The following is a 26,061-nucleotide window of genomic DNA, read 5'->3' on the forward strand; positions in this document are numbered from 1 at the left end:
CACTATATGTGTTCAGTAATATTTAAATAATGGTTGCATGAAACTGAAGTAACAAGAAACCCACAGCAGAAGAAAAGTTCTAGGGAAGGAGTGTGTGTGAGTATGCGTGGCGGAGGGGCTATTCTGTGACCAGGTTGGGTCTGGAGCCCTTGGCACTGCCCAGTACTTCTTTGGGCCCCTAGAATGTCTTATTCTGCATACAGAAGCCTTGGAGGTCGAAGTGACTTCCCCACTTGGAGGGAAGTGACCAGGCTGAGGATGGGGGTATGTGTTTGGACTACGTGTGGGGGCTAGGAGAGGCGTCACATAATTCATAGGCCGAGCAAGGCAGCACAAAGGCTGTGGGTTTCATTCCCAGCCCTCAACTTATAAGATCCCTCCAGAGGCAGATACCGAGCCCAACCTGGCGGCCTTGCTGAACCCTATCACTCTCAGGAGCAGAAGGCCAGTCCTGGCAGTTTGCTACCCAGGGCCATTCACATTGTTTTACACAGGTAATCCATGTTCATTATAGAAAAATGCTACATCACTCTTTATTGGACAGTACCAGTGCCAGACCCCTTCTCTTCAGGTACAGGGGCATGTGGGCAAGGGGCTCCGTCCCCCGGCCAGGATGCAGTGGAAACCCACTACCACTCTCCTAGGGCCAGCACCCTCCTCGGTGCCTGGGGCTGCTTGCTCAGGTCTCTTCAAACTCCTGTTCACAGAAGCCTACACTGAGGGGCTGGGCCTGGACACCACGCCTGCAAGAGAACATGAGGAAACAGGCTGAGATGAGCAACTCAGAGGGGTCAGGCTTAAGCGCCAACAACACCTTCTCCACCACAACCAACAGTCTCCCTTCCCCATTTCAGTGGATCTCACACGGCCACTATACACCAAAATTATACTATACTCGGGGCTCTCACTTCCAGAGATTCTTGCTTGGGGTGGGGCCACATGTTGGCAAGAATTTGCATTCTAAACAGGCGCCCCTGGTGATTTTGATAAAGGGACAACCAGGAACTTTGGGGAGCACCTCCCTTTTACTAACCTGCCTGTCTCTGTACCCCAGCCCCAAGTAACTCAGTCTCTTTTTTAAGAGGTAGATGCCTGAGAGGTGCCCAGTGCTCTTGGCACACTGAGCCGCCCTTTAATGGCTCTAAAATGCTGTAAATGCAGTGGCAGTGGGGGACTGAGACACTGTCCGGTCCAAGCACAGGGTGTGGGCATGAAATCCTGTCCTTCGGTCCCAGCCTAAGTTCCAGGATCTGACCAATCTCCTTGGGCACCTCTAGGCATGCCTCCTTTATTATCCAAATAAGCCATGTGCTTAGAGATGGTAAGGAACTAGCTCAGAGTTACCTAGTGAATTACAGACAGTTGAGGCTTAGACCCCACCAAGCTAGGCTCTCAGCCTGGGACTCTGCCTGCATTAGCCTGTGTCCCCCAGGTCCTCAAGACCTAGTCAATGAATGAATCAGAGAAATGACCATCGTACGCAGGCCCAGCCCCAACAGGGGCACAGGTGTCACGAGAGCCCATGAAAGCATGGCCTTGGCTAAGAGCACAGACTCTCAATTTGGCCTGGAGCAAATCCTCGTTCTGAGCGACTTTGGACAAGTTACTTAACTTCTCTGTGCCTCAGTTGCCTATCTCTAAAATGGGGATAAAACTGTATCTACCTTATGAGGTTGTGATGAAGATTCAATGAAATGATGCCTGTAAAGAGCTGAGCACAGTGCTTGCCACAAAGTAAGCCTTCGTAAGTGTTAGCTATTATTAGTATTCTTTTCCTGTCAGTGAGGGGTCCCAAGCCCCTGACCTGCCCACCCGCCTTGGGAAGGCCCCATGGCCTCTTACCTCAGCAGCACACAGCGGAAGTCTGCCAAACGTTTAAAGGCAAAGTCCAGGTTAGTCATCAACCTGCTGCTCCACAGCCTCTCGGCAACAGCCCCTGCTCTGGGCCTGGAGGAAAGGGGGCGTGCACCAGGTTGGGCCCTGTATTCCCTGCAAAGGTGCTGGACACCCACAGGCTACTGCTTCTTGTTTAGGTGTCTGGGACGAGCTCAGGGCTAAGGGATGTGATCAACACCTTCCTCAGAGCGACAGCCAGACTGGAGGGCTCCCAGGGACTTCTAGGGCTCAGCTCCATCTTCATTAAAATGTGGAGAGTGATCCCACTCTCCTCCTCTCCCAAAGACACGGAGACCAGAGTAAGTCTTACAGGCATCCTGAACTGTTACTGACAGCAGCAGGCGTTCTCAGAACGTAAACTCTACACACCCACTGGGCTGCCAAGGAAACAGCGTAGGGAAGTCTTATTATAGGATTCACGGACTTCAGTCATCCATGCTCTCCAGGCCTCATTATCTTTATCTGTGGGGATAACAATCTCTATCCTACATACCTACATAAATGGGTTATCCTACATACCTAATGGGAAGTATATGGAAGTCAGGTGGGAAGTGAACACTCCACACAAACAGAAGGATCACGGCAACGCCCCTTCTCTCTCAGGCCTGACAGGAGAATACAGTCTGGGGGTGACTGGATGGGATTGAGTCTGTAAGGGAGAACCCACACCCTCTATGTCCTCAGAAAACCCTTACCAGAGCCTGGGGACCAGGTTTGTGCTGTCCACATACTCTCCCCACATACAGGCCTCTCCACCAATCACCAGAGCCTTCTGCTCAGGGGTACCTGAGGGAAAACAAGCAACAACAGGGTGCTGGTTGTGGGGGGTAACTCTAGGGGTAACCCTCAAACACCATCCGGATGTGGCCCTCTCCTCAGATAGGTTATTTCACCTCCTAACCGGAAATGTGTAGTCCAGACCCTCCTGCCTCCTGCCCTGTGCCCCAGCCCAGCCTCCTCTGGTCAGCAAGGAGAGCTCCCTGCTGTTACCTTCAAACGCCTGGGGCTCCACCATGTAGACCTCCTCCCAGTCAGGGCCATAAGTGATGTGGTTCAGGTACCAGGGGGCAGAGAGCAGGGCCCGGAAGCTGGCGTTGGTGACCAGTTCCAGCTCCTTCATATAGTTTACTGGTACCTCTTCTCGCCATACCTGGATGATGGTGTCCGGCCGAACCTGTCACAAAAGGTCAAATGGCAGTAATGGCATGTAGCTGAGGAGATTTCTGGGCCACATTCTTACGCAGGCAACACAGGCCAAGGGGTGTGTGCCCCATCTGCTTCCCAGCCACAACATATTTCTTTGTGACTCCTAACCATTGAGCTCCTAGCCCAGTGCAGAGGTCAAGGATTGCATAGGCCCTAGGAGAACTCCCTGCTGCTTCCTCCCCCAGTCCTTCTGCAGCCTCCCTGTCCATACTGAGACAGTAATACTGGCTGTGAGCTAAGAGAGGCAAGCAGTGGGGCCCAGGAGACTCATCAGGAGCTACCATGTCCAAGAGTCTCCCAGCGTTTCTGAGGGTGGGACAAGGTTCCTTCAGAACCCCTGCATGTGGAAGGAGGCTGAGATCTTATTGATCAACAATGAAGGACAAGGTAGCCCTGGTCCTACAGACCTGGAAGACTCCTATAGACCTAGTCTAAGACTCGAGAAGGAAAACCCAACCCATCATGCCAGTCTCAAGAATCCCAAGTAACCTAGCTGCAGAAATAACTCTTGTACAGTTTGTAGTGAGGGAAGATAGACAAGGGCTCTAACACCTACATCCAGGGCTCGGACCTCGGCAACCTTTCTAGAAGGGAAAGGAGAGATGGGCCTCAGTGCTCTGAACATTAAAAGCTAACTGAAACCAGGAGGATCAGTCTGTGTGGAGGCAGGGAAGGGCTGGGAGACCAGAGGGAGGCACCATGCGTGGCTCCTTCTCTCTCTGCCCCGGCTCACCTTTACTTTATTATCAAACACCTCCTGCCACACCACGTAGCCCTTGCCATAGGCAGAGACAATGTCCAGCAGCCTGGAGAGTAAAGAAAGTGCCTGTTCAGTTCACATAGGCTCTAGGCTGTTGGTGCCAGAGCTCTAGGGGTTGAACCCGGCTAGACGCCCATTCCTGATTGAGCAGTGTCTTCCCCAGTTGGGAAGTGACCACTCCAAACTTGAAAGGAGAGGACAAACGACCCCTTCAGGGGCCCAGAGAGTGGTCAGGCAGGCCCTGGCCCTGGTGTGGAAAGTGGAGACCCCACAGGAGGTGACCTCTAGGGACCCTGCCCACCCTTCTTCCTTCCTCACGTCTGGATGTAGAAGGACTCCAGCTTCTTGAAGTCAGTACCAAAGCCTTTCTTCTTCATAAAGGCCTGGACATCTGGGTTGGACTTCCTGAATCCCAAGAGAAAACGAAGGTTGATTCCTTCAACATCTTCAAAGCCCAAAGCTTGGGGATTAGTCACCTGGCCTCCCACAACTTCCTTTTTCACCTGAAAAACTAAGCAACCGAGGATCCCAGAAGCCCCAAATATGGAAGGTGTGGCTGAACAAAGTTTTATGAAGGGGGCCATTGACATAGCAGAGAAAGGATGGGTCTGCACCTGAAGAGCTTTAAGTTCACACTCTCGAAGAGAATACATATTAGTCTCTCTGGACTAGACATGTGGCTCTGAGGTCTTGGCTAGGGCTCTGGCGCACTGGATTCTGGCTTCCCTCTCTAACCCCCCACACTGGGCACATATTCTGCTTTTCCCTTAATATTTATTCTTTATTCCACCTGGATACAAGCACTGCTGTCTGTCACCTGTTGCAGTTCCCTTGGCCCACAAGGTCTACATTTTGCTCACATTTCCTCTTGGAATGTATTTCCCTTCCTCCATGTCTCGAAAAAGCCAAACTATTTCCCTAGATCCAGCTCTAGTGCCCACTTCTCTAAGAAGCCCCTCAACCTCTTTTGAGCTAACTACATCTCAGGGTTTGGACCTTACAACTTTAACTAGACACTGTCATGTATTAGTCTCAAACTCATCTGTGTCTTGACTCTTCAACCTGTTTTAAGTCTTCAAAAGCAGGGATTATTTTTCTTTATCCTGTATTTTTCCAAGACAATTCTGTGCCAGAGCTGGTTTTTCCATAAATTTCTCAAGGATATGACAGAGCAAAGGGAGAGTTTCACATTTACAGTCTTGCCAAAATCAGGGAGGGCCTCTCTGTAGGTGGACAGAGGAAAAGCCCAAGACCTGAGCCATGTGGATTGAGACAGACTGCTGTCTCAGAGTTTAGCCCCTGAGGAGCACCTGAGACAGGTAGCCTCTCAGGGGCTAACCTCTATTCTGAGTAAGCAATTCATCAGGCTGGGATGGGAAGATCAAAGGGCTCATACCAGCAGGAGAAATCAACCTCATCTCCTCCAAGGTGAAGATAAAAATCTGGGAAGACAGAGCTGACCTCCAAGAAGAATGTGCTCATGAACTCATAGGTACTGTTGAGAATGGGATTCACTGGTCCAAAGGTGCCAGAGGGATGAGACCCAGAGTAGCAAGGAGTCAATAATCCAGGGGCACCTAAACCAACAGACAACCCCACACAAGTGTCACAAATACACAGACCCCCACACACAGTCATATACTTAAGGACATTAAGTCACAAAAAGTAGGATAATTGTGTTCATAAACATTACACACACATGGGTAGGAACACTCAGGAACTCACAGACACTGGTAATCACGAGCATTTAGTCACAATCAAAGAAATACAAATATATCCACAATCATAGATAGTCAGAGGCTGGGTTACAAGCCAAACTGTCAGCTCACACACACTCTTGCCTTGACACACTGCTTCCAGCAGGGGTCACCCTTGCTCCCAAAGGACGCTCTCTTCGTGCCGCCTTTGGGCAGAAAAGCAGAGAGCCTGATCCAGCCAAACTGGCCAAATCTTTCTTCCACTCTAGGGCACAACCACCTGCAAGGGCATCATTAAGACAAGGACATCTGAGAAGAATTTGCTCATATTTTAATAGTAAGAAGTGGCCTTCTTCACCCAAAGTAGGTTCTGCCTATCTAAATTCCCAGGTGGAAGAAGTTGATGGAAAACATTCTTCCAGGGACCAAGGCCAGGGTATGCCACATCCAATAGCCAATGCCCTGAAGCCCCACTGAGGGGGATCAGTAGACTCCCTCCAACCCCAGTTATTCTTACCTGGTCCCCAGGACTGAGTGTGGCCAGGAGTGTCAAACTCGACCAACACGCGGATGCCTCGAAGCCGCGCATATTCAATCACCTCCTTCACATCCTGTGCTGTGTAGATGTGGGTGGCAGGGTTGTAGGATCCCTGAAAGGCAAAGACACCCTTCAGGATCTCATTTCCTGAAGGCTAGCAGAGTAGAGGGTACTCAAACTGCCTCCAGGACTCCCCAGATATCAGAAAATCTACCCACAGCCCTTTGGTATCACTATCTTCAAGGAAGGTTATCATAATTTCCTACAAGCTATCACATCTACTGTTTTATCTGAGTGTCATAATGCCAGTGAGATGAACAAGGTAGGTATTATGCCCATCTAACAGAAGAGAAATAAATAAAAAGAAAATGAGACCAGGAGAGATCATCTCCTGAAGGTCACAGAACAAATTAATGGCAAAGTTTGGACTCAGACTCAGGTCTCCTAACTCCAAATCCAGTGCCTTCTCCTATGTCAGTGCATCCCTAAAACTGGCTGGTTAGGATGAGAGCCAGTGTCCTTGCCAGTAGGGCCATAGCCAGGCTCAGATATTGACCTATAAACTTGGTATGGAAAAAATTGAGACATACCTTTCTGGTGAGCTCTGGAAAAGTGAAGCTCTCATATGGGAAGGAAGGGTCATCAACCAGATGCCAGTGGAACACGTTGAATTTATTGTATGCCATGACATCCTGTAGGTCAGAGCACACACTGTGAACCCATGACAGCCTCTCCAGTTGCAGCCTCAAACTTGGGAAGCTGGGCAGACTGGCAGGCTGCTCCACACACCCCGATAGACTCAACCTGCCCCAGCTTCCTCTTAAGTGTTTATATGGTCTATTAAACCTTCCTATCAGGGAATGCCTGGCATGGAGGAAAGACCCAGCACATTTCTTCTTTTCCCAGGGCACAAAGATGGCTGACAGAAGCAGTATCTCCTCTTTGAGATGAGTTCTAGCCACACTGAGAGGAGAATTGGTATGTGTACCCTGGAGTCTTCCAAAAGCCCCCAAATAACTCTGAAGACTAATACTTCCTCCTGCCATTTGTTTTGGGTTGTCTGACTAGGGTTTATCCAAACTGTGAGGTCTGTTATGAATTTAGTAGCCCCATAACCCATAAATCTCAGAATCAAAGACTGATGGATGTGTCCACTCCTTTGGTTCTACCAGAGGAGCAAAGGAAAAGGTACACACATGAGAAGGATCGGCAACAGTCAGATAAGACCGCCCATCCAACCTAAGATAGGTAGGAACGTCCCCAGCTGAGGCTCTGGACATCTCTTGCCTATGACCTTGTCCTAACCAAACCCAAGTTAGGTCTCTTTGGTGAAAGAAGCCAATTCCCCAAACCACCTTCTGCTGGCCTGGACATTGGTCCATAGTAGCCAGTGGGGTAGATTTAAATAACTCTTGTGATTTTTTTGAGTCTTAAAGCAGGTCATCTTTGACATTTTTCCCAGGATCCCATAAAGGTACATAGATTCTCTCTGTAACTCTTTAAGAATATGGCACCTGGTCTATCCCTTGCCTCATCACGCCAGAACCCTAAGAGCAAAGAAGACCATAAGGCCTGGGTACCAGAGTGTTCAGGATACTAGGCAGTGGCAGGTAATGGCGAGACGTATCCAACAACAAGCCCCGGTGAGGGAAGCGGGGAAAGTCCTCAATCTCTGTCTTGTTGATAAAGAACTGTGCCGAGAAAACATTGAACATGTCAGAATTCAAAGGGAACTCACCATGGGGGTGGAGGGGTATGAAGAAAAGTCTCCCAAGATCCCCAAAAAGCCAATGTGTGACTGTTCTGCAGGGTAAGTATCTCCCCAAACCCTCCACACCTCTACCTCAATGACCATAAGCAGGCAGTCTAGACAGCAACTGTCCCACACTAGCCAAAGACAGCTGTTCCCCACACCACTCAGCCTACAATTTCTGGATTTTCACTGACTGTTAATATGTTTATTTTTTTCAAAGCAAGTGGTCTCAAGGTCATTAATGAATAATGACTCGGGGGAACTAAATTACAGTGATTCCAAACAGGACAAATCTCCCAAACCAGTTTCTACCCATATCTCCTTGTATACTCTTGCTGGGGCCATCTCAAGCCATCAGGATTCTGTCTAAGACAAAAATAAGATTTTTCCAGGACTCTCAACATCGGGAACAAACCCCAGAGATTGAAAAGGAGTCCTTTTCGAGGGCCCACACTCACCGTGCCCTCAGGAGATCTCCAAATGAGCTGGCTGAAAGTCTCCAGGCCTATGGGGAAGTAGGCAGAGCAAAGACTCAGGGAGGTGGGAAAAGAGATGCACCCATTTGGAAGGCTCCCAGCGTGGCAGAGGATAATGCTTGGGCACGCATGAAAGTGGATGTGGTGCAGCTTGACGCTTCTCAAGACTTATGAAAAAAGGACACTAGGAACCCAGTACCTATTTTCCCTCTGTATTTTATTTTGGGAGGAGGTAGTGCAAGGGATTTTAGTGCCCCTCCTAGCAACACGCTAACCCTCAAAACCCACATAATTCTTATCCATACTTCCTAAGCCTTGAACTCACAAGAATATGAAGAAGAGAGGCGAAGATGTGTGCTTGTGAGGACAGATGCAGGGACATGCCAGCTTGCAAGAGCTTAAGGCTTTCTATAGATAATACTGATCTGGAGCTAAGGGAGCTGAGAAAAAGGGGTCCCCAATCTGCTTCCTCTTCACTTCTCTCAGACTGAATTGTGAGAAAGTGATCATAAGCTTGAGTTTCCAAGAAGCCTGGGTCCACAGCTGGACCTAGAAGACAAGGAATCATCCACTTTTCCTCTTCAGAGCTTGAGAGGAGAACAACTACAGGGAGCTGAGGTATGGCAGGCAGCAACTGCCCCACAGGACTGCTCAGTCCACTGGACGCAGACTCCTAGATGCCGGCAAGGCCCAAGGGCATGTTGAGTCCAGAGCATTACCTGTTCTCAGCTGCTGGGGTCCTGCTTCTGAAAACCCAGAAGAAGCCCTGTGAAGGATTCCCAGAGTCCCAAATTTTCAGAATGAAAGAATCAGAGACCTTCGTGGTCACTCAGCACCTATTTTGAGGCAGGCTGCTAGTATACTGTTTTGGCTTCTCTCCCTTATCGTTCACCAGCACAGGTTTTACCAAAAGTAGTAGAGGTATTTGGCTAAGTCTGTATCTAGGGACCAAATACTTTTCCAGTAAACCAAGAGGAAGGGCATGGGCCTATCACTTGTTAGGTCATAAAGTCCTAATTTTCTCCCAGAATATTATAGTTCTAGATATTTTACTACTATTTACCTTTTTTGACATTTATCTATTTCTTTTGAAATAGTTTTCCTTTTCAAAGAACCTTTCCAATTATGTGGCTTTACAAGCAGTGTCTGTGGCAGAGTTGGCCCCTCTCCCCTGCTGGCACCCTCAGCATCAGCTGCAGGGTCTCCCACTGCTCCCCTAGAGCACCTGCCCAGGGGAGCTGCTGCCGCTGCACAGGCTGACACCTGTCAACTTCTAGGGACAGCTGTAAGGAGAACACTCCCTTCAGGGAGATGGGGAAATACTCCAATGGTCTCCATAAAGAAAGTGTCCTAAAGTGGGGCTATTGGCTGGGCCCCCAGTCCTGTCCCCCCACCCCTCCAATGCCAACCTTCCCACATCATCCTTCTCTCTCTCTCTCCCGGCATCAGCCCCACCTTGTTACCTCGGAGAGCTCCCCACACAGTCTTAGACAGGAGGAAATTCTGCTCATCATTTATGGTAAGAGTGTCTGAAATGACAGAAATGACCCCATTTGGTTAAAGATTTCTACTCTCAGATTACAGATCACATGTTCTGTGTACATCCTTGGATTAAAAACCAACAGCAAGATCTCATTTTTTTTTTTTTTTTTAATCTTTCAAGAGAAGACATCTCCAGAGCAAGGGCAGCTGCTGGGAAGCCAGGCCTGGGGCCAGAGTGGCAGGGTGGTCATCCAGTGGTTCTGCAGGCCCCGGGAGATGACATGTAATGAGGGTCAGGCTGGAGCAGAGTCCTCTGCAAAGCACCACCTGCCTTGCGGGTCAGTCTCCCCCACCAGAAACGTGAATTCCTGCCAGCTCTTAGCTGAAAGGATGAAGGGGATAGGAACGCTTGGAGGGGTGAGTCCAGGTTACAATGTTCCCAAAGCCTTCGTAATCACCTTCCTTTCCCTTTGTCTCCAGGCTTCAGCTACTTCATCCCAGGATGTGAATGTTCACTTTGGAGACTAAGAAGTCCCCCAATGCTGCTGCTCAGGGAAGACAGAAGGGAATCACAGGACTAATGACTTGACTTCACCTCAGTACAAATGACCAAAAGCTCCTCCTCTCCCCAGTGTAGGGTCTTTTAGAGAAAAATCAGCAAAGTGTACAAATTCCTAAAATGGTAATGGAATTATACTCAGTCCAGAAGGCAGGTGTCCTGGGGGACTCAGAGAGCAGCAAGTGTGACGTTCCACAGCCAGCCTTCAGACACTGGTTAGAGTGCACAGGAAAGACTCACCTTCTATGGCTCTCGGCACATGGTGACCGTCGGTCCCCATAGTCTAGGAAGGTTCCAGGCCTAGTATCAGCAACTTAGGCCAGGCCACCCAGAGTTAGAGCTCCAGACAAGTGCTTGCTTTTCTAGAACAGGGATCAGGGTGGTACTTACAATTCTCCACTGACTCCAAAGAAGGAAGCTGGTCACATCCAGGAGTGGCCACATAGATAACCAACAAATTCTTCTCCAACGTATGCTGTTTTTCTGTAAGGACAGGGTAAACTCAGTGTGGCTGACCTGCCACCAGAAGCAACAGGCAAAACCAAGGCCCTATAGGAGGGTCCCTAGCTCTAGCTCTTCAGCTTGCATGCCTGTGGTAAGAGGGAAGGGAGGACAGCGCATTATCCTTGGCACAGGCACTCCCTCGTCTCTGCCCAACTTTTTCGTTTTGGCTGTGCTCCCCTCTGTCCCCAGTAACCCGCCCTGACCACGTCTAAATGACCCAGCAGCAGCTCTCTGTAACCAGGGCTCTATATCTCTGGCATGGTACCTTCCAAGCACACGATTCCTGGACCTCAACAACTGCTTCTCAACTCGAGGCAGCTCTGGAGCATAGCTCCTCAAAGTGTGGTCTGCACTTTAGCTGCCGATCTGCAGACTGTGTTACTGGTTAGTCACTAGATAGGAAGCTTATATGACACCAGAATGTAAATCAATTACGTCAGAGTAAACACTGTTTAGTTCTAATATTTTTTCCTAACAAGGTTTGTTGACGAAGGGAACAATTTTACATTCTGGTGCGTATGCCTCTCATCTCATTGCAGACTGGCACATGAGGTAGCACTGCTCTTGAGGGCTCCAGATGAACATCAGGTTTCTAATTTTGTTAAAGCCCAGGAGCTAATGTGAGCAGATGACAGGAGGCTCTCTTATGCAAAGGAGGCCTGAGATGATCCAGCTGGTGCCCTAGCAAAGGCACACGGTCACCAGCCCACCCTGCTTCCTTCCCTCCTCTTCCCAAACAGCGTCTCTGTCTAAAGTACACTTCTGCCTAACAGCAGAAAGCCACCCAGTATGAGCTGACCCACTATCTACTATAGTTCTACAGATCCCAGTCTATGCAACAAACAAAAAAGCCAAAGCCAAAATACTAATGCACTGTCTCTTCCCAGCCCCTCCTACCGGTTCTCCTCCACAACCTTCAGGGTGGTTCTAATTGTACCGCCCCAAGCCTAAACTTCAGTGAACTCCCTCTCTCTATTCTTTTCTGGAGCCACATGCAAACCCACTGGCACCACAACATCCATGACTTCCTATGGAACTGCAAAGTCAGGGATAGGAAGGCCCGGCAGAAGGCAGGGAAAGAGAATTCAGAACCAAAGTGGAATCCCAAATGTTATCCATCTCTAGACAGAAGGAACCCAAGAGGCTTGAACCATCTTTGAACCATTTTAAGCAAGCCTGCTCAAACCTCCTGGGCACCACCACGTGGCTGCATCTCAGCTCTTAGGTCTGCCAAGAAGCGAGCCAATCAGGGCCCTTTCCTACCATCACATGCTCTCCCCTCCCAGTAAATACTCTACTCCCACTCTAATACCCGCCTAAACCCTCCAGGGAGAAGGGAATCTGAGGCTACTCTGGGCCAGGCCAACTCACAACTCCATTCCAAACCCTAAAAAATCATCCTCACAACAAAGAAGGACAACCAGACTTCCAGGGCAGAGACCACTAGCAAAGCAGAATCTGCAGGGTCACTCCAAGCTCCCCAAAAAGACAGGCCATCTCTACAAACCCAAAGACCAAGGGGGACTTAACTGAGGGGCGGGGGTGAAGAACTATAAAAGAATATTCCTCCTTAAACTGTGTCTTCACCCCCGCTTCCTTGTCCCCACTCCAACGCCATTGTAGGGGGAGTTCCTCTGCGTATCTACCCAGGCAGCCATTCAAAGGAGGGCAAACGTCCTGAGCTTTACTGTTAATCCTCTGGACCTCAGTCTACAAATTGAGGAGAAATCACAACTAATCCACATGCAACTGCCACGGTCACTGTCCTGATGACAAGAGAGGCTGCACAAAAACCAGGTTTATCTGAACTATTACTTGGAAGACAAAAAAAAAATCTAAATTTTTTTGTTCTCGCTATTATATTTTAATTTTTCTCCAACACACCTGCACTCCATTTTCTAAATCTGTAGTCTTTTAGGCGGGAGAGTCACAGACTGCTTTGAAGATCTGATGAAAAGAAAGGATTTTTTTCCCTAGAACAATGCCCCTAATTTAAGGGCTCACCCCTCCACCTGCTGCCACCAATCTTATGGTGAAGAGTCCCTGTCCTAAGTGCCTCAGTGACTCATCTGGGTTTGCGCTGATAAAGAGACAGAGTCACGGCTGCTGCTTAAACAAGCAATGAGGGGGAAGGTCTGGGTCAGGCAGTGATGTGAGAGCTGGCAAAACAGGAGGGACACTGGGTCATTTACAAGGATGTAAATGGAGTGTCATCATTGGGGTTTTCCGCCTCCAAGTTGCTACTCTGAAGAGAGCAGGAAACAGGCAGGGGACAGGCCAGCTGCCTCTCCACACACCCACACCTGCACGAGAAGGCAGAGGTGTGGGAAGCATGGTATGGCAAACAGCCTGATCAGCCAGCAGCCTCACGGGCACACTCACAATGAGCCCGGGTGGGTCGGCAGGAAATTCTGAGGCCTCGAGTGCTCAGGAAGCAGCACGGAAAACAGAGCACTGAGCTGGGGAATCAGGAAAGGTTGGTTCTGGTTCTGCTGCTGCCAAGCTGTGCGAGTCTCAGGGCCCCCATTTCCTCCCCTGTAAACAATGGCAGGGTGGGACCAGAGTCCGGCTACTCCCCTTCAGAGCCAATACATCGTGATTCCACAGACAGATCGTATACTCCAGGGTCCCCTTCCATGAGCACTGCCTCCTATCTCTGCAGCTCCCTCATCTCCCTGCTTTCATGTAAACCTGCTCTTTTCCTTGGGTCACTGAACAGTTTGTATTTTTTTTAATTTAAAGATTGAAAAAATTCAAACAGTACAGAAGAGTTTACAACAAAAAAATAAAAGTTATCTTTGGCACCCCTCCTCAATGCCCTCTCTGAAGAGATAACCACTGTTAGTTTTCTACCCTTGTATCCCCTTTTTAGCATAATTTAGCCTTATTCATCACAGACAGGTCTGCTCTGGATGTGCAACTCTGAGACCCTTTTACTACCAAAGTCCCACTGTTGAACTTTCTCCAGATGCCAGTACTATGACCCTTCCGTTTCCTTTCTGTGCTCAGTCCTCTCCCATCTTCACTTCCTTCCCTGCTGGCCTAGATGTCGTGATCTGTCATCTCAAACACAAGCTACCAATAGTCTCAACAACCTGTCTTTTTCTTCTGTTGCATCCAGTGGACAAAACCCTCAACCCTGGATCAATCTAACATCTGCCTTCTGTGCACCTGATCTTGGCTACTGTGCCCTATGGGAGGAAGGGAGAAAATCACATAACAGCAGGGTTGGGCCACTGTTAAGTCATGATCTCTCATCTTGGCTGGGCTCTGGATGCTGCCATGAAAATCTATCTCCACCATTGCTTTCTTCTATTCTCTGCAACAGCTATTTCAAACTTGTACCACTTTCTTTAAGTCTATAACTTTATCACCATTTCCCTTACTCTCAGCAGACAATCAGAAGAGAACTCCCATCCATTCCTACCTTCCCCTCTCCTTCCTGACAAAAATATACGCAACACACACCTGGTCTTTACCTTTGCCTCCTCCTACCTCGGAGTAGGATCCACCTGTGCTCTGGATCTCTCCTCAGGCTCCTCTAGTATAAATTGTTTCTCTTTTCCCCAAAGTCTTCAAATTATTTTTTCTGCTGATTCTTTCCCATCAGCATTAAAATATTTGCAAGTCTTCCTGGTCTCAACTCCACGTCATCTCAGTCACTCCTTCTCTTCCCTTCCAGGTACAAAAAAACTTGAGAGGAAATGTAGCCTGAGCGGTTAGGTGCTGAACTTCAAAGTCAGATCTGGGTTCAAATCTTGGTTCTAACACTTTCTACCTGGGCGAGTTATTTTCCCTCTCTGAACTGCAGTTTCCTCATCTGTAAAATGGGGATCATGACCTACGTTAATGAGTTGTTGGGAAGACTAAATGAGTTAATGCATATGAGGTGCCTGGCTCAGAGCCCAGCACATAAGTGCTCACAGAGTTGGCCATTTTTAGTCCTCTCTTTGTAGCCAGTTCCTGACATCCTATCTACTCCTCACTCCACTATAATCCGGCTTCCTTCTCCACCACTCCTCTAAAAATGCCTTTCCCAAGGTCCTGTGGTTCTGTAACTAAGTTCAAGGGATCCTTTTCAATTCATTCATTCATTCCTTCAACAGTTATTTACTGCACGCTTACTATGTGCCAGGCTGTTCTAAGTGCTGGGGATACAACAGTGATCAAACAGACAAAAATCCCTGCTCTCAAAGAGGTAATATTCTAGTAACCACTCACTTCTTCAGGGACCTCTTGGCAGCATCAGACACCCCTGACCTTCTTGAAACTAAACTTAGCTTAGGGGACACTGCTCTCTCTTGGTGTTCCTTCTAACTCCTTGAACATGCTTCCTCATTCTCCTTTTCCTTCACCAACCCCCATGTGCTGGTGCTCCCCAGGGTCTCCAGGGTCCAGACTTCTCTTTTTCTCCTCGCTTACACTCTCCCTGGACAATGCCATGCACCCCCACAGTAGCTTGATGATTCTCAAATCGGCCTTTCCATGCCAACTCTTCTTCTGGAGCTCTAGACTCATACAGCTCCACTCAAAACGTCTTGAAAGCACCTCGAACCTTAAACACAAAATTGAACTAACTCTTCATTCCTCTTACTGGCTGATCTTCTCTCTCAGTTTGATAACAGCACCATCAACTGATTTACCCAGACCAGAAACCTCCTCCTTCTCCCATCCTTCTGAGTAGATAACAGGTTCATTCACTCATAATATTTATTGACTGTCTACTATGTGTCAAACATTGCGCTAAGCATTGAGATTAAAATAGTAAAAAAGAAAGACCAATTAGGTCTTATAACTACAACATCTTTATTATCTCTTAACATCATCATCATCTTCCCACCCTCATTGGGTCAATGCCTTAATGCAGCCTCTCGTAAATTCTCATCCGGATGACTGTAAAAAATATCCCAGTTGCTCTCCCTGCCTCCATATATACCCCATTTCAATCTCCTAACCTCTGTGATCTTTTAATATGACAATAAGATTACAACAATCTCTGCTCAAAATCCTACAATGGTTCCCTATAGCTTTCAGGGTAAAGTCCAGAATCCACTGGACGATTAAAAGAACTCTAGCCTTGTGTTTCTCTGCTCCTGAGCAGGAACTCTCACAGTAGCACACTGAACTCTTTATAGAACCCTGAAAATGCCACATTTTCTCCATACTTTTCTTTACATATATTGCTTCCTTTATTTGAAACAAACTTTGCATTGCCTCTACATCTCATCTGATTAAGAAACAGTTCTAGTTTTCCTTTTATAAAATTCTTCTATCATTCCCCCACCCTTTCCTAAGAGACTTTCCTATGTGATCATGAAGCAACGTATACATACATTTTTCATAACACTTATCTTAATATATATTGCTTATTTGTCTATCTCCTCACCGAAGCTGTGAGTTCCTCACTGTGAGTGACCAATCTCAGTGTCTTTGTACTCCCAGTGCCTGACATACGGTAGTCATTCAATAAATGCTGAAAAAATGAATGATGCTAGAAATAAAAAAATGTATATTTAATACTATGTATGCATAATGATTGTGCTACATGATAATCAGGCATAAATGGCCAACAGTTAATGCAGAGATTACTTTTATACACCCAAACTTAGTATTTCTAAAGTCCTGGGATTGGAGTGGGGGGAATGGTGAGAAGACACCCAAGCATCCAGAAAGTGCCTTTCAAGACACTGCTCTGAAGACCCTTGGGTCCATAAATACAAAGATTCGGGTCTTTCTAGACCTCTGGAAAGGAGAACTCATTCCTGCGTTAGGAGACCTGGAAACTATGTCTTTACCTCAGTGCACAACAGCCTCTCCCTCCACCCGCCCTGCACCTCCCTGAATCAAAACATTTCCATCATATCAATGTGTTTAATTCACAGAATCTTAGCAGCATGGAGAAAACACATTCGTTTTGGTTATAAAATGGCATTTGGTTTGGCTTCTGGAGTGTGAACTGGGAAGGTCAATGCAGCTTCTGACAACCTTCCCACTCTTCCAGGTGTACCCTGCCCCCACGTGTCCTGGCTCTCTCCTAGGCTGCCGCCAACATTGGTCTCCACGCCCACTTTGTCCCCCCTCCCTTCATATACATCACATCCAGGCTTCCTCTCCCCATACTGAGCCTAATAAAAGCCCTTGAAATCATTCACTTCCCACTCATTTCTTCATTCCAACCAAGATATTTGGAGCACTTACTGCGCATCAGGAACTGTGCTAGGTGCTGGAGCAGTTAAAAAGAAAAACAAGCCCTGGACCCTGCCCTTGAGGAGCTCACAGTCTAGTGGGAGAGACAAATACAAACAACAATTACAAAACAGTGTGATAAGGGCTATGGTAGATATTATAGCTACCTCCAGAAAGGGAGGAAGGCTTCATCTTGGAGGGCACCTCTGAATAGGACCTTGAACCCTGAGTTGTGTTTGCAAGGCTACCAAGAGGGGAAAAGGTATCCCAAGGCTGGGAAGCCGCTGATGCAAAAGTACATTGGTGTGGCTAGGGGAAGAGGCAAGGCCACCCCTGTCCAACTTCTTTTCCCAGTAAAGTGGGAATCTGAGAACCCAACTGCCCTGAGCCTAGAGCCTCTCAATAGTGCTGAATTCAGTGTGGACCATGCTGTCTCCTCCCAGGAGTCCCAAGATTTTTCACCCTCCAGAGACTACCAACACCTACTCAGAAGTGCAATCTATCCAGCCCAGAGATGAACCCTGAATGTTCTCCCTTCCATCTTCTTTTGTAAAAGTTGTAGTTAAAAGTTTTCTTTTTTCCTCTACTTTTAAAACTTAATCTGTTCTCCTCCTCTCCTCCCACCCTCCCACTGGAAAGAGAACATCTCCCTATAATTCTAGGTCCCAAGAGATAACTTTGGTTAACATTTTACACAGTCTTTCCATTTTTTTGTAAATACACAGATTTATTATTTATTTTTTCAAACAGAAATGAGATCCGAATACATAGTAGTTTGTAACTTTTTTCCACTTAACCAAAATGATTTGCAGATCTTTTAATGTCAATATATAAAAGTTTATGTCATTATTTGTAAGTGCTGAATAGAATTCCATTTTTGGTATGTACTTTTACTTAAAAAAGTTGAAAGTCCTAACTTCTCTCCTCTTTGTAGACATTTGGGAATGTTTCTAAGTATTTGATACTATAGACAATGCTTTATTAAATATTCATGTATATATTCTTCTTTTAAGCAGTTGTGAGAGTTCTGTAGGAAAATTCCTAGAGGTGGAAATGCTAGGCCAAAGATCTGAAATTTTTTTATTTTGACACTGCCGAATTACTCTTCCAAATTATTGTACTGATTTATATCCGAACCAACAACCATGGGCCCATCTCTCCACATCTTTCCAAAACTAGACCATCTCAATTCTTTTTCAGCTATACCAGCCTGATAGATCAAGAAATATACCATTGTTTTCATTTGTATTTCTTTAATAATGACTGAATTTGAGCATCACTTTGCATTTGCTTTATTTGCTTGTTTAGAAAGCCCTCCTCTATCCCTAGGGACTATATGAATAGTTTCCTTTACTTCTTTCTAATAGTTTTATGGCATATCTTTTATCTTTAGATCTTTAATCCACCTGGAATTTACTTTTGTGTTTGAAACGAGGTAAAGATTTAATTTAAATTTTTCCCAAACGAATAACCAGTCACCTCTACGTATTTATTGATTAATACAGCCTTTCACTTTTGATTGGGAACGCTTCCTTTATCATATATTAAATTCTCACGTGTATATGAACTCTTGCTTGTCTCTCAAACTTATTTTCTTGGCAATCTTACAGTCAGGGAAATCTACTGTGTCATACTGCTATCATCTTTTGTCACTCTGCCCAATATATAATAGCCTCTGCTCATTTCTGGACCCACGCTCTCATTCCTATAAATGTTGTTTCCTCTCCTCTGCCAAACCACCTGTATTACACATCACCCACCCCCACAAACTCTCTGGAATCTTATTCCATGTTTTTTTTGTTTTGTTTCATTTGTTTGTTTGTTTTGGTGAGGAAGGTTGGCCCTGAGCTAACGCCTGTTGCTAATCTTCCTGTTTTCGCTTGAGGAAGAGTGGCCCTGAGCTAACATCTGTGCCCATCTTCCTCTATTTCATATGTGGGATGCCGCCACAGCATGGCTTGATGAGTGGTGTATGTCCACACCCAGGATCCAAACCTGCGAACCCCGGGCCACTTCGAGCACTGAACTTAACCACTGGGCCAGCCCCGATTCCACGGTTTTTTAACTACCAACATCCTCAGTCTCTTCTATTTCCTCCTTAACCGAAGCCTGGCTCTCCCCAGCAATACTACTTCCCCTACAACTTGCTCTGAAAGGCAGCTCCTTCTCACATCCTAGGGTTGAGATATGGGGCTGCTTCCAGGCCATCCATCCTCTACCATCAAGTGAAAAAAAAAAACACCTCTCTTCTGTGGTTTGTGACATTCAGCTGTAAAATCTTGAGCCTCTCCTTGTACAATACTCTGCAACTTCCTAATCATTTCTTTGTTTACCCAAGACTTTGGACCCTGGTCCCCAGTCTTCCTCTCCATCCCAAGGCTGGCTATCATCCTAGGTGATTTCAATACTCAGGAGGAAGAATTAACCCACGTTCTGGCTTAGCAGTTATGCAACATCCTCCTCCTCCTCGACACCCTCCCATGGTCACCTTTTGGACTTTCTTCTCCTCTGGAAGTGTTCCAATTCATTCTCTCAAGCTTCAGCACCATAGAGCTAACTGCTAGATACTAGATACCAGATACCTCACACTCAACATGGCCAAAATCAAATTGACGTTTTATAATTCTTACCCTGCCTCTAACTTCTTAATCAATCTCTCTTCTGTCTCTTTCTCTCTTTTCACTCCTCCCCTGTATCCCTTCCCTTCCTCTCCTACCATTTTCCCTATCTTCATGAACAGCAACAGAACACATTCAAACTGCTAAACCATACATCTGGAGTCATCCTCAGCACTTCCCTCTGCATCATAACGCCCCATTTTCAAGCATTCCACCTCCTAAATATCTGTTCAATCTTTTCAGTTTTCTCTGTCCCTACAGCCATCAACCTACTTCAGCCACTATTATCTCTTATCTAAACCACTGTAACAGCCTTTTAACTGGGTTTCCTGCTTCTAGTCCTGTTCTCTGCCAGTCCCCAATGCAGCTACAGTTTAGTCACATCACTTATCCTGTGTAATGGCTTTTACTGGCCTTTCTTGATCTTAGGATAAAGTTCACATTCCTTACCAGGGGGCTTACTAGGGCATTTTATGACCTTGCATCTACCATCTCTCTAGCTTCAGAACTTGCTGATCCACCCTAGAGCTGTGTGCGTCAACCACTCTGACCTTGAGTTTCTTGAATATGGCACGAATGCTTCTTCCCTGAAGGTCTTTCCCACATGCAGTTCTTTCTATGTGGATTACTACCTCCAACCTCACCAACTCCTACTTTCAGATTTGATTAGACAGCTCTTTACGGAAGTCTTTTCAAAATGTATCCCCTTACACAAACACACACTTGGGTCAGGTTTTCTCAAAGCACTTTGTACTTCAATTATCAGCAAAAATCACAATTTACTGTATATCTGTATTCCTACTTCTTAAGACTAAATTCTTTAAGGACAGAGGCAGTTCAACTAAAATTTTCTGGATCAGTGTTACTGACAAATTATAGTTGCTTAATAAATACTACTTGTACTAAGAATAGATGGCAGGAAGGAAGCCAGTCAGAAATGCCACTGGAATCTGATAATGATGGGCTGGGGATCAAAATATTCATAATTTGAGTGCTAATGATTAAGTAATTAGATGTTAGAAGTTACTATTTGAAGTAATTAACACTAAAGTATGATCAGGGCTTAATCCTACCAGAGGCCAGTAGTCTTCCAAATCGCTAATAGGTATAATGCTCGGTGAAGGTATCTATGAGTGGATTGCCCCAAGACTGCAGAGCGAAAAGAGCAAAATCTTTGTAGACAGACAGGCCTGACTGGAATTTCTGCTCCACCACTACTAGCTGTGTGACCCTGGACACGTCACTCAGCCTCTGTGAGTCTCAGTTCTGAAAGATGAGGCAACACCAACCTCACAGAGCTGCTATGAAGATTAAAGGGCATAATATACAGCAAGTGCCAGACACTCAGCTAGTTTCCTTCCATTTTCTACTTTTCCTAAAAAGCCATTTTTGCCACTTGGTTGGAGGAGCCCAGGGGCAGGGTGCTTTGTGGGATAACCACACCATAAGAGCAGCTTTCCTGAGGGCTTTTCATGAGCTTCTTACAGGAGCCTGAAGGCTCCACCACCGTGTGATGCCACCCTGTATGGCAAACAGGCTGACACTCCAACATATCCAAGGGACATGAGCGTGGAACTCTGAATCTGCCTCAAACTAGGACTGTGGCCCTAGTTAAGAGACCAAAGCCACCAACGTGGGATCCTAGTACTAGTTACAATCAGGACAAGATCGAATAGGCCAGTAGTTAAACTTTTCATCTAGGACACAGTGTACCTGGTAAGCCCTCTCCCTTGTTCCCATCCCAAAGCTTTACAAAAGAAGGGGAGGCTTCTTACTGACCCCCAAGCTGACAAGTGCCCAAACTCCCTGCATCTGAGGATACACTTCCAGAAGAAAGAGCTCAACATCACACCCAAGCCCCAGCCAGCCACACCACTGTTGGCTAGGGATCAGGGTTGAGTGCATGGCCAGAAAGCTTAAGCAATAACAGAATCTTAAAACAGAAGCAAAGGAAATGAAAGAGAGAAGTGCTTGATCTGATAATGGGTCCTACTCACCACAGCCAGCAATAGAGAAGAAAAGCAAATCCATTTCTCTATTACAACGAACTACAGCCCCATAAACCTTGAGCCGGATCACAGAGAACCCTTCACACACACACCTCTCTCACCTCTTTACAAATAGCCTCTCCTCTCTTGAGCTGACCTTGTTCTCAGTGGCCCCACAAAGGTGGGAGAAAGCTCCTAATCCAGTTGGTTAAACCTCTTGATGTTGCATATTGATCTATTCTTATCACTTATTTCCAGGGCCAGCAGAGGAAATTTAGGAAAATGCAGAAACATAACAGTACCCTCTTTCATTTCTAAAAGAAGTATTGGTTGGGCAGTAAAACTCCTTTCCTTCTGTATAATCCACAGGAAAAGGATTGAGATTTATGCCTTTAACAGGCTAAGAAGTTGACAACATGCCCCAGCAAGAGGCTGTGGGAAAAAAAGCCCCACACTTGCTATTAGATATAAAAACAAACCAAAAGAGAAGGTATCAACTGACAAAAAACCCTGCAATGCCCTGCTTCACTCTCCTTTCTGGAGGTGAGGAAGTAGGGTGGAAGGAGATGAGAGGAAGGGCAGCTGTGGGGCTCAGACTTTTTTTCATTTTGTTTTATTTTTAAAATCATCAAGTTCTTCCATCTACTGTACCCTCCTTCAAAGATTGTAAAGATTTTCATCTCTATCTCCTAATCTTTAGAAATGCTTGAAATTTAGGCAGATTAGAAAAAAACAAAACAAAACAAAGCAACAGCAGCTGCTTGCAAATTAGGCAATTTGCCTGGGGGCACACAGTTAAGCAAGAGATTAATAAATATTTTCCGGCTGATTCCTGAATAAATCATGTTTCAGACCCTGAGTCCTCCACTGTATATGGTCTTCAAGCAGAATATCCAAGGCAGGGGGAGCGATATCTACTGTGTTCCAGGCACAGTTATAGGAGGAACGGCCAAAGAAGGCATTTTAGGAGACTCAGATTCTAATGAACTATGTCTCTTATTAACTTAGTCACTTTCATATCTGAGGTTAAACAAATTAAATATTGATAATGGCTGCAGAAGGATCTAGATACTCATATAATAATCTTCCTTCCATTCTAGAATAAAAGGGCTGGGGAAGGGGGTGAGGATTATTCTGTTCAGGGACAATGGCATCCTAAGTAACTCAGAGATGTGCGTGTGAACATCAAAACAAGATGGGAACTTTATAATAGCCATTAAGAACTGTGGCTTCAATCAACCGGTTCCAGCAAAAGTAAAGAAGAATGCAGTCACATGACATAATCAGATTTAGCCACCTTACCTAAAAAATTCGGGCTTTATCAGCTCCATCAAGCACCCAAAAACGTATTTGGAGCAACAGTAAATGGGTGCCACTCCAAATGATCACACCTTTGATTTGCAAACAGGATGTGGCTTAATAATCAAGAGAGAGAACTAGGTTCATCCAAGTATCTAGAGCCTAAAATAATTCCATTTAACAGGCTTAACAACATGCAACACACACCCTCCAGTAGGCAGAAATGACATTTGTCATTTGTGAATGACAAAGGGAGGCAGCAAACACCAAACACCTCTACAGACCATTTAGCAATTGGCAGGACCACAGCTAACATCTGAAGGTGATTTCAGAATAGAACCGAACCTCAATAACAGACTTGTTTTTCAGAAAAGGAAAATATGAATTCCACTGAGTTCCGGGTTCAGATTAAAATGAGTAGTTATGCTGCATTACGAAAAACACTGACCCATAGCCTACAAAGAAGTTATTTGCAGGAAGCAGGTGGAAAGCTGTTTGCTAAGATTTAACTTGCATATGTTGTTTTCTTTACTAAAATGAGCCCCGTAGAGAATTTACTCTGGTTTGGGCCCTGTGGATGTTGCTTTTCCCTCCATCAATTCATCCTTGTTTTTGAAGAAATAGGATTATAGCTCAAGTTATCTGAAAGGCTCCCCAGAAAACTCCGCTCCAAAGGGAAGGCGCTCCACAGGAAGAACAATAGAGAAGGAAGTTATCTGTGTGTCTTTGGTCATCTTCATCCAAATCAGTTTTCATTATCCCTCAGTGGACAAGAACCCTCAACTAATAGAGCAAATTCATTCATAGCAAGGTAATAAATGGAAATAAACATCTTATTTAGTTTCTTCTGTCTCTAAATATCTTTCATTAGGGAATTTACAGCACTCCATTATCACATAATCTCTCATTTTTATTTTCTTGATTAAACTGTAGTCCTAGAGCAATGGAGACAAAAGTTTAATTTAGAAGTGTAGGAATTATCCTAATTTATAAAATAGTAGTAAACATTCTAATTATCTCTTGAGCATTTTATAATACATTGGGTCACTTTGCTTCATATTTCCCCAACTGGACTGCAAAGCTTGGGCCTAGGTCTCATACTTTTCCTGTAACCTCCAGAGAGTTCAGCACTGGGATAGACACATACCAATTAGATGACAGATCTATTTTTTTTTTGCACACGCCAGGCTCTAACTGTTCTATACCAAAATAAACACATTCTGAGTGCCAATCTTGTGTGAGGCATTCTATTATTGGTCATGAAGGATTCAGAGAAATATGTCATCTACCACACACACGAGAGCAGGCCTTTTATCCTCCCCAGCCTAATGCATCTTACCAGTTAAGAACTACCTTGATGCTGAGATTCTATTTCTTTCCCTAAATTATCTGTCACTCTCTAAGGGCCATCTGTTTAATTAAATGCTTTTAATTCTATATACCAAAGGAGAACACTTGTGAAAGTAATTTAGGCACACTCGAAACACCATACAAACTGATGTTACTATATGGCCCAACCATAAATATGGCTTCCTCCCATAAACACCTATGCATCATAACCAGAGAACTAGATTCCAGGAGAGTTTCAAGAAAACTCTAAATTTTTAGCCCATAAAGTAGAATTTTATTCCTTGGAGTTGCTGACTCTACATATGATTCTACTCATCAATTTGCTGTGAAATAATAATCCTCCAACACAATTTTCAGCACCTGCCTTAAAGAAAATTGCCAGCCCTCGCTATTTGTGATGAAAGCAATATCCAAAGCACCCCTCTTTATTTCAATCCCACAGTTTTCCCAACCTCATCGCTCCCCACTACTCAGCCCCCACCCTCATCACACACACCAGCCCAGCACTTTTGAGCTCAGTCATAACCCATTGTGCCTCTGCTCAAGCCTTTCTTCCTTCCTTCCTGGAACACCCTCATTTCAGTCCTGGCCAATTATATCCACCATCTCACTTAAGTGACTGCTCAAAACTCATTTCCTTATGAACGTGTTTAAACATTCACTGCACATGCTAGGTGTCAGGCACTTTTATGTAATTTTGCACAGGTCAATATGTTTGTCATGGCTTGTCTCAACCAATTTTGGGTGTCAGCTCTGGTCTCCTCTACCCAGCCCTGGTCACAGCCTCACTAGGACCCTGCAACACTTGAACACAGTCAGAGGGATCACCTTAGATGTCTACTGGCACAGTACTTTCAGTAATTTGATATCCTGATTGAACTGAAGTTCGACAGCAGGCATTTTTGGTGACACACAGCCTAAGGGCAGGACTCCGGATAAATCCTGGCCCCACAAGTCAGCTCAGTGAAAGCGGAGGTGAGGAACTAAAACTTGGGGAGGCTGAAATTACAGCTGGAGAAAAAGGGCACGAAGAAGTGGAGACTAGAGGGTGCGACTGGACTAGAGGGTTGGGCAAAAGCCAAATGAAGGGCGTCTCAGGAGGTTTGTTTGGGGGAGTTGTCCCCAGGCAGGCTCTCTCAGAGCGCGGGAACGCGGCGGGGCAGGTCCGACTCACCCGTGGGGTCAGGACGGTGCCACAAAGCCGACCCGAAGAGCAGGTCACGGTAGCGCTGGAAGGCTTCGTCGAGGACGGAGCAGCCCGGCTGCGCGGCCGAATTGACGTGGTACCGGAACTGGAAGTTGTGCGGGAAGAGCGGGTAGCGCCGCTCGGAGGTCTGGATGTACTGGGGCCAAGGCCATAGGGCTGTCGCCCGCCCAGCGAGCGCTGCCGCCAGCAGCAGCGAAAACCCAAGCGTGGAGCCTGCCATGGCCCGCCAGTCCCCTTCCTCCCAGCTGGCCGGGCCACGTGAGACCCTGGTCAGGTGAGCGGCGCCCGCGTGACAAGCGGCGCGTCACGTGACCGGAGGCGGCTCCGCGGCAGCGACCGCGGAGCAGACTCCCTGCTCTGGGCGTGACCGGGAGCTCCTGCTGCGTGCCTCCGACTGTGCCTGCCATCGGCGTGGCTCTGGTGCAGGCGGCTAACGGGCCTGGGCGGGGCAGGGGTGAGGTGCCACTAAAGATGCCAGGCCTGCGATCATGGAACTATCAGCCCACCAGACTGTAGAAGCCCCAGGTGGGAAGGTGGAGTGG

The 26,061-nt window shown here is 46.4% G+C and overlaps 1 protein-coding gene across 2 annotated transcripts; it reads right to left on the reverse strand.

The window, feature by feature from the left end:
- Window positions 1–504: 504 nt before the first annotated feature.
- On the reverse strand, window positions 505–25,774 carry HEXA (hexosaminidase subunit alpha). 2 transcript variants are annotated; one of them, XM_058542014.1, is made up of 14 exons: window positions 25,487–25,774; window positions 10,758–10,850; window positions 9,790–9,855; window positions 8,309–8,355; window positions 7,678–7,788; window positions 6,688–6,789; window positions 6,077–6,209; window positions 5,259–5,439; window positions 4,181–4,267; window positions 3,836–3,908; window positions 2,887–3,070; window positions 2,592–2,682; window positions 1,843–1,947; window positions 505–743 (listed from the first exon to the last, which is right to left on the reverse strand). In XM_058542014.1, exons 1-14 carry the CDS (start codon window positions 25,737–25,739, stop codon window positions 680–682), a joined length of 1,590 nt encoding a protein of 529 aa, XP_058397997.1. In that variant the 5' UTR covers window positions 25,740–25,774; the 3' UTR covers window positions 505–679. The 2 variants fall into 2 exon arrangements, with proteins under 2 accessions (XP_058397997.1, XP_058397998.1); XM_058542015.1 differs by lacking the exons at window positions 8,309–8,355; window positions 25,487–25,774 and having other exon boundaries at window positions 10,758–10,847.
- Window positions 25,775–26,061: the final 287 nt, after the last annotated feature.

The sequence above is a fragment of the Diceros bicornis genome, chromosome 5 (genome assembly GCF_020826845.1).
Source record: "Diceros bicornis minor isolate mBicDic1 chromosome 5, mDicBic1.mat.cur, whole genome shotgun sequence".
Lineage (NCBI taxonomy): Eukaryota > Metazoa > Chordata > Mammalia > Perissodactyla > Rhinocerotidae > Diceros > Diceros bicornis.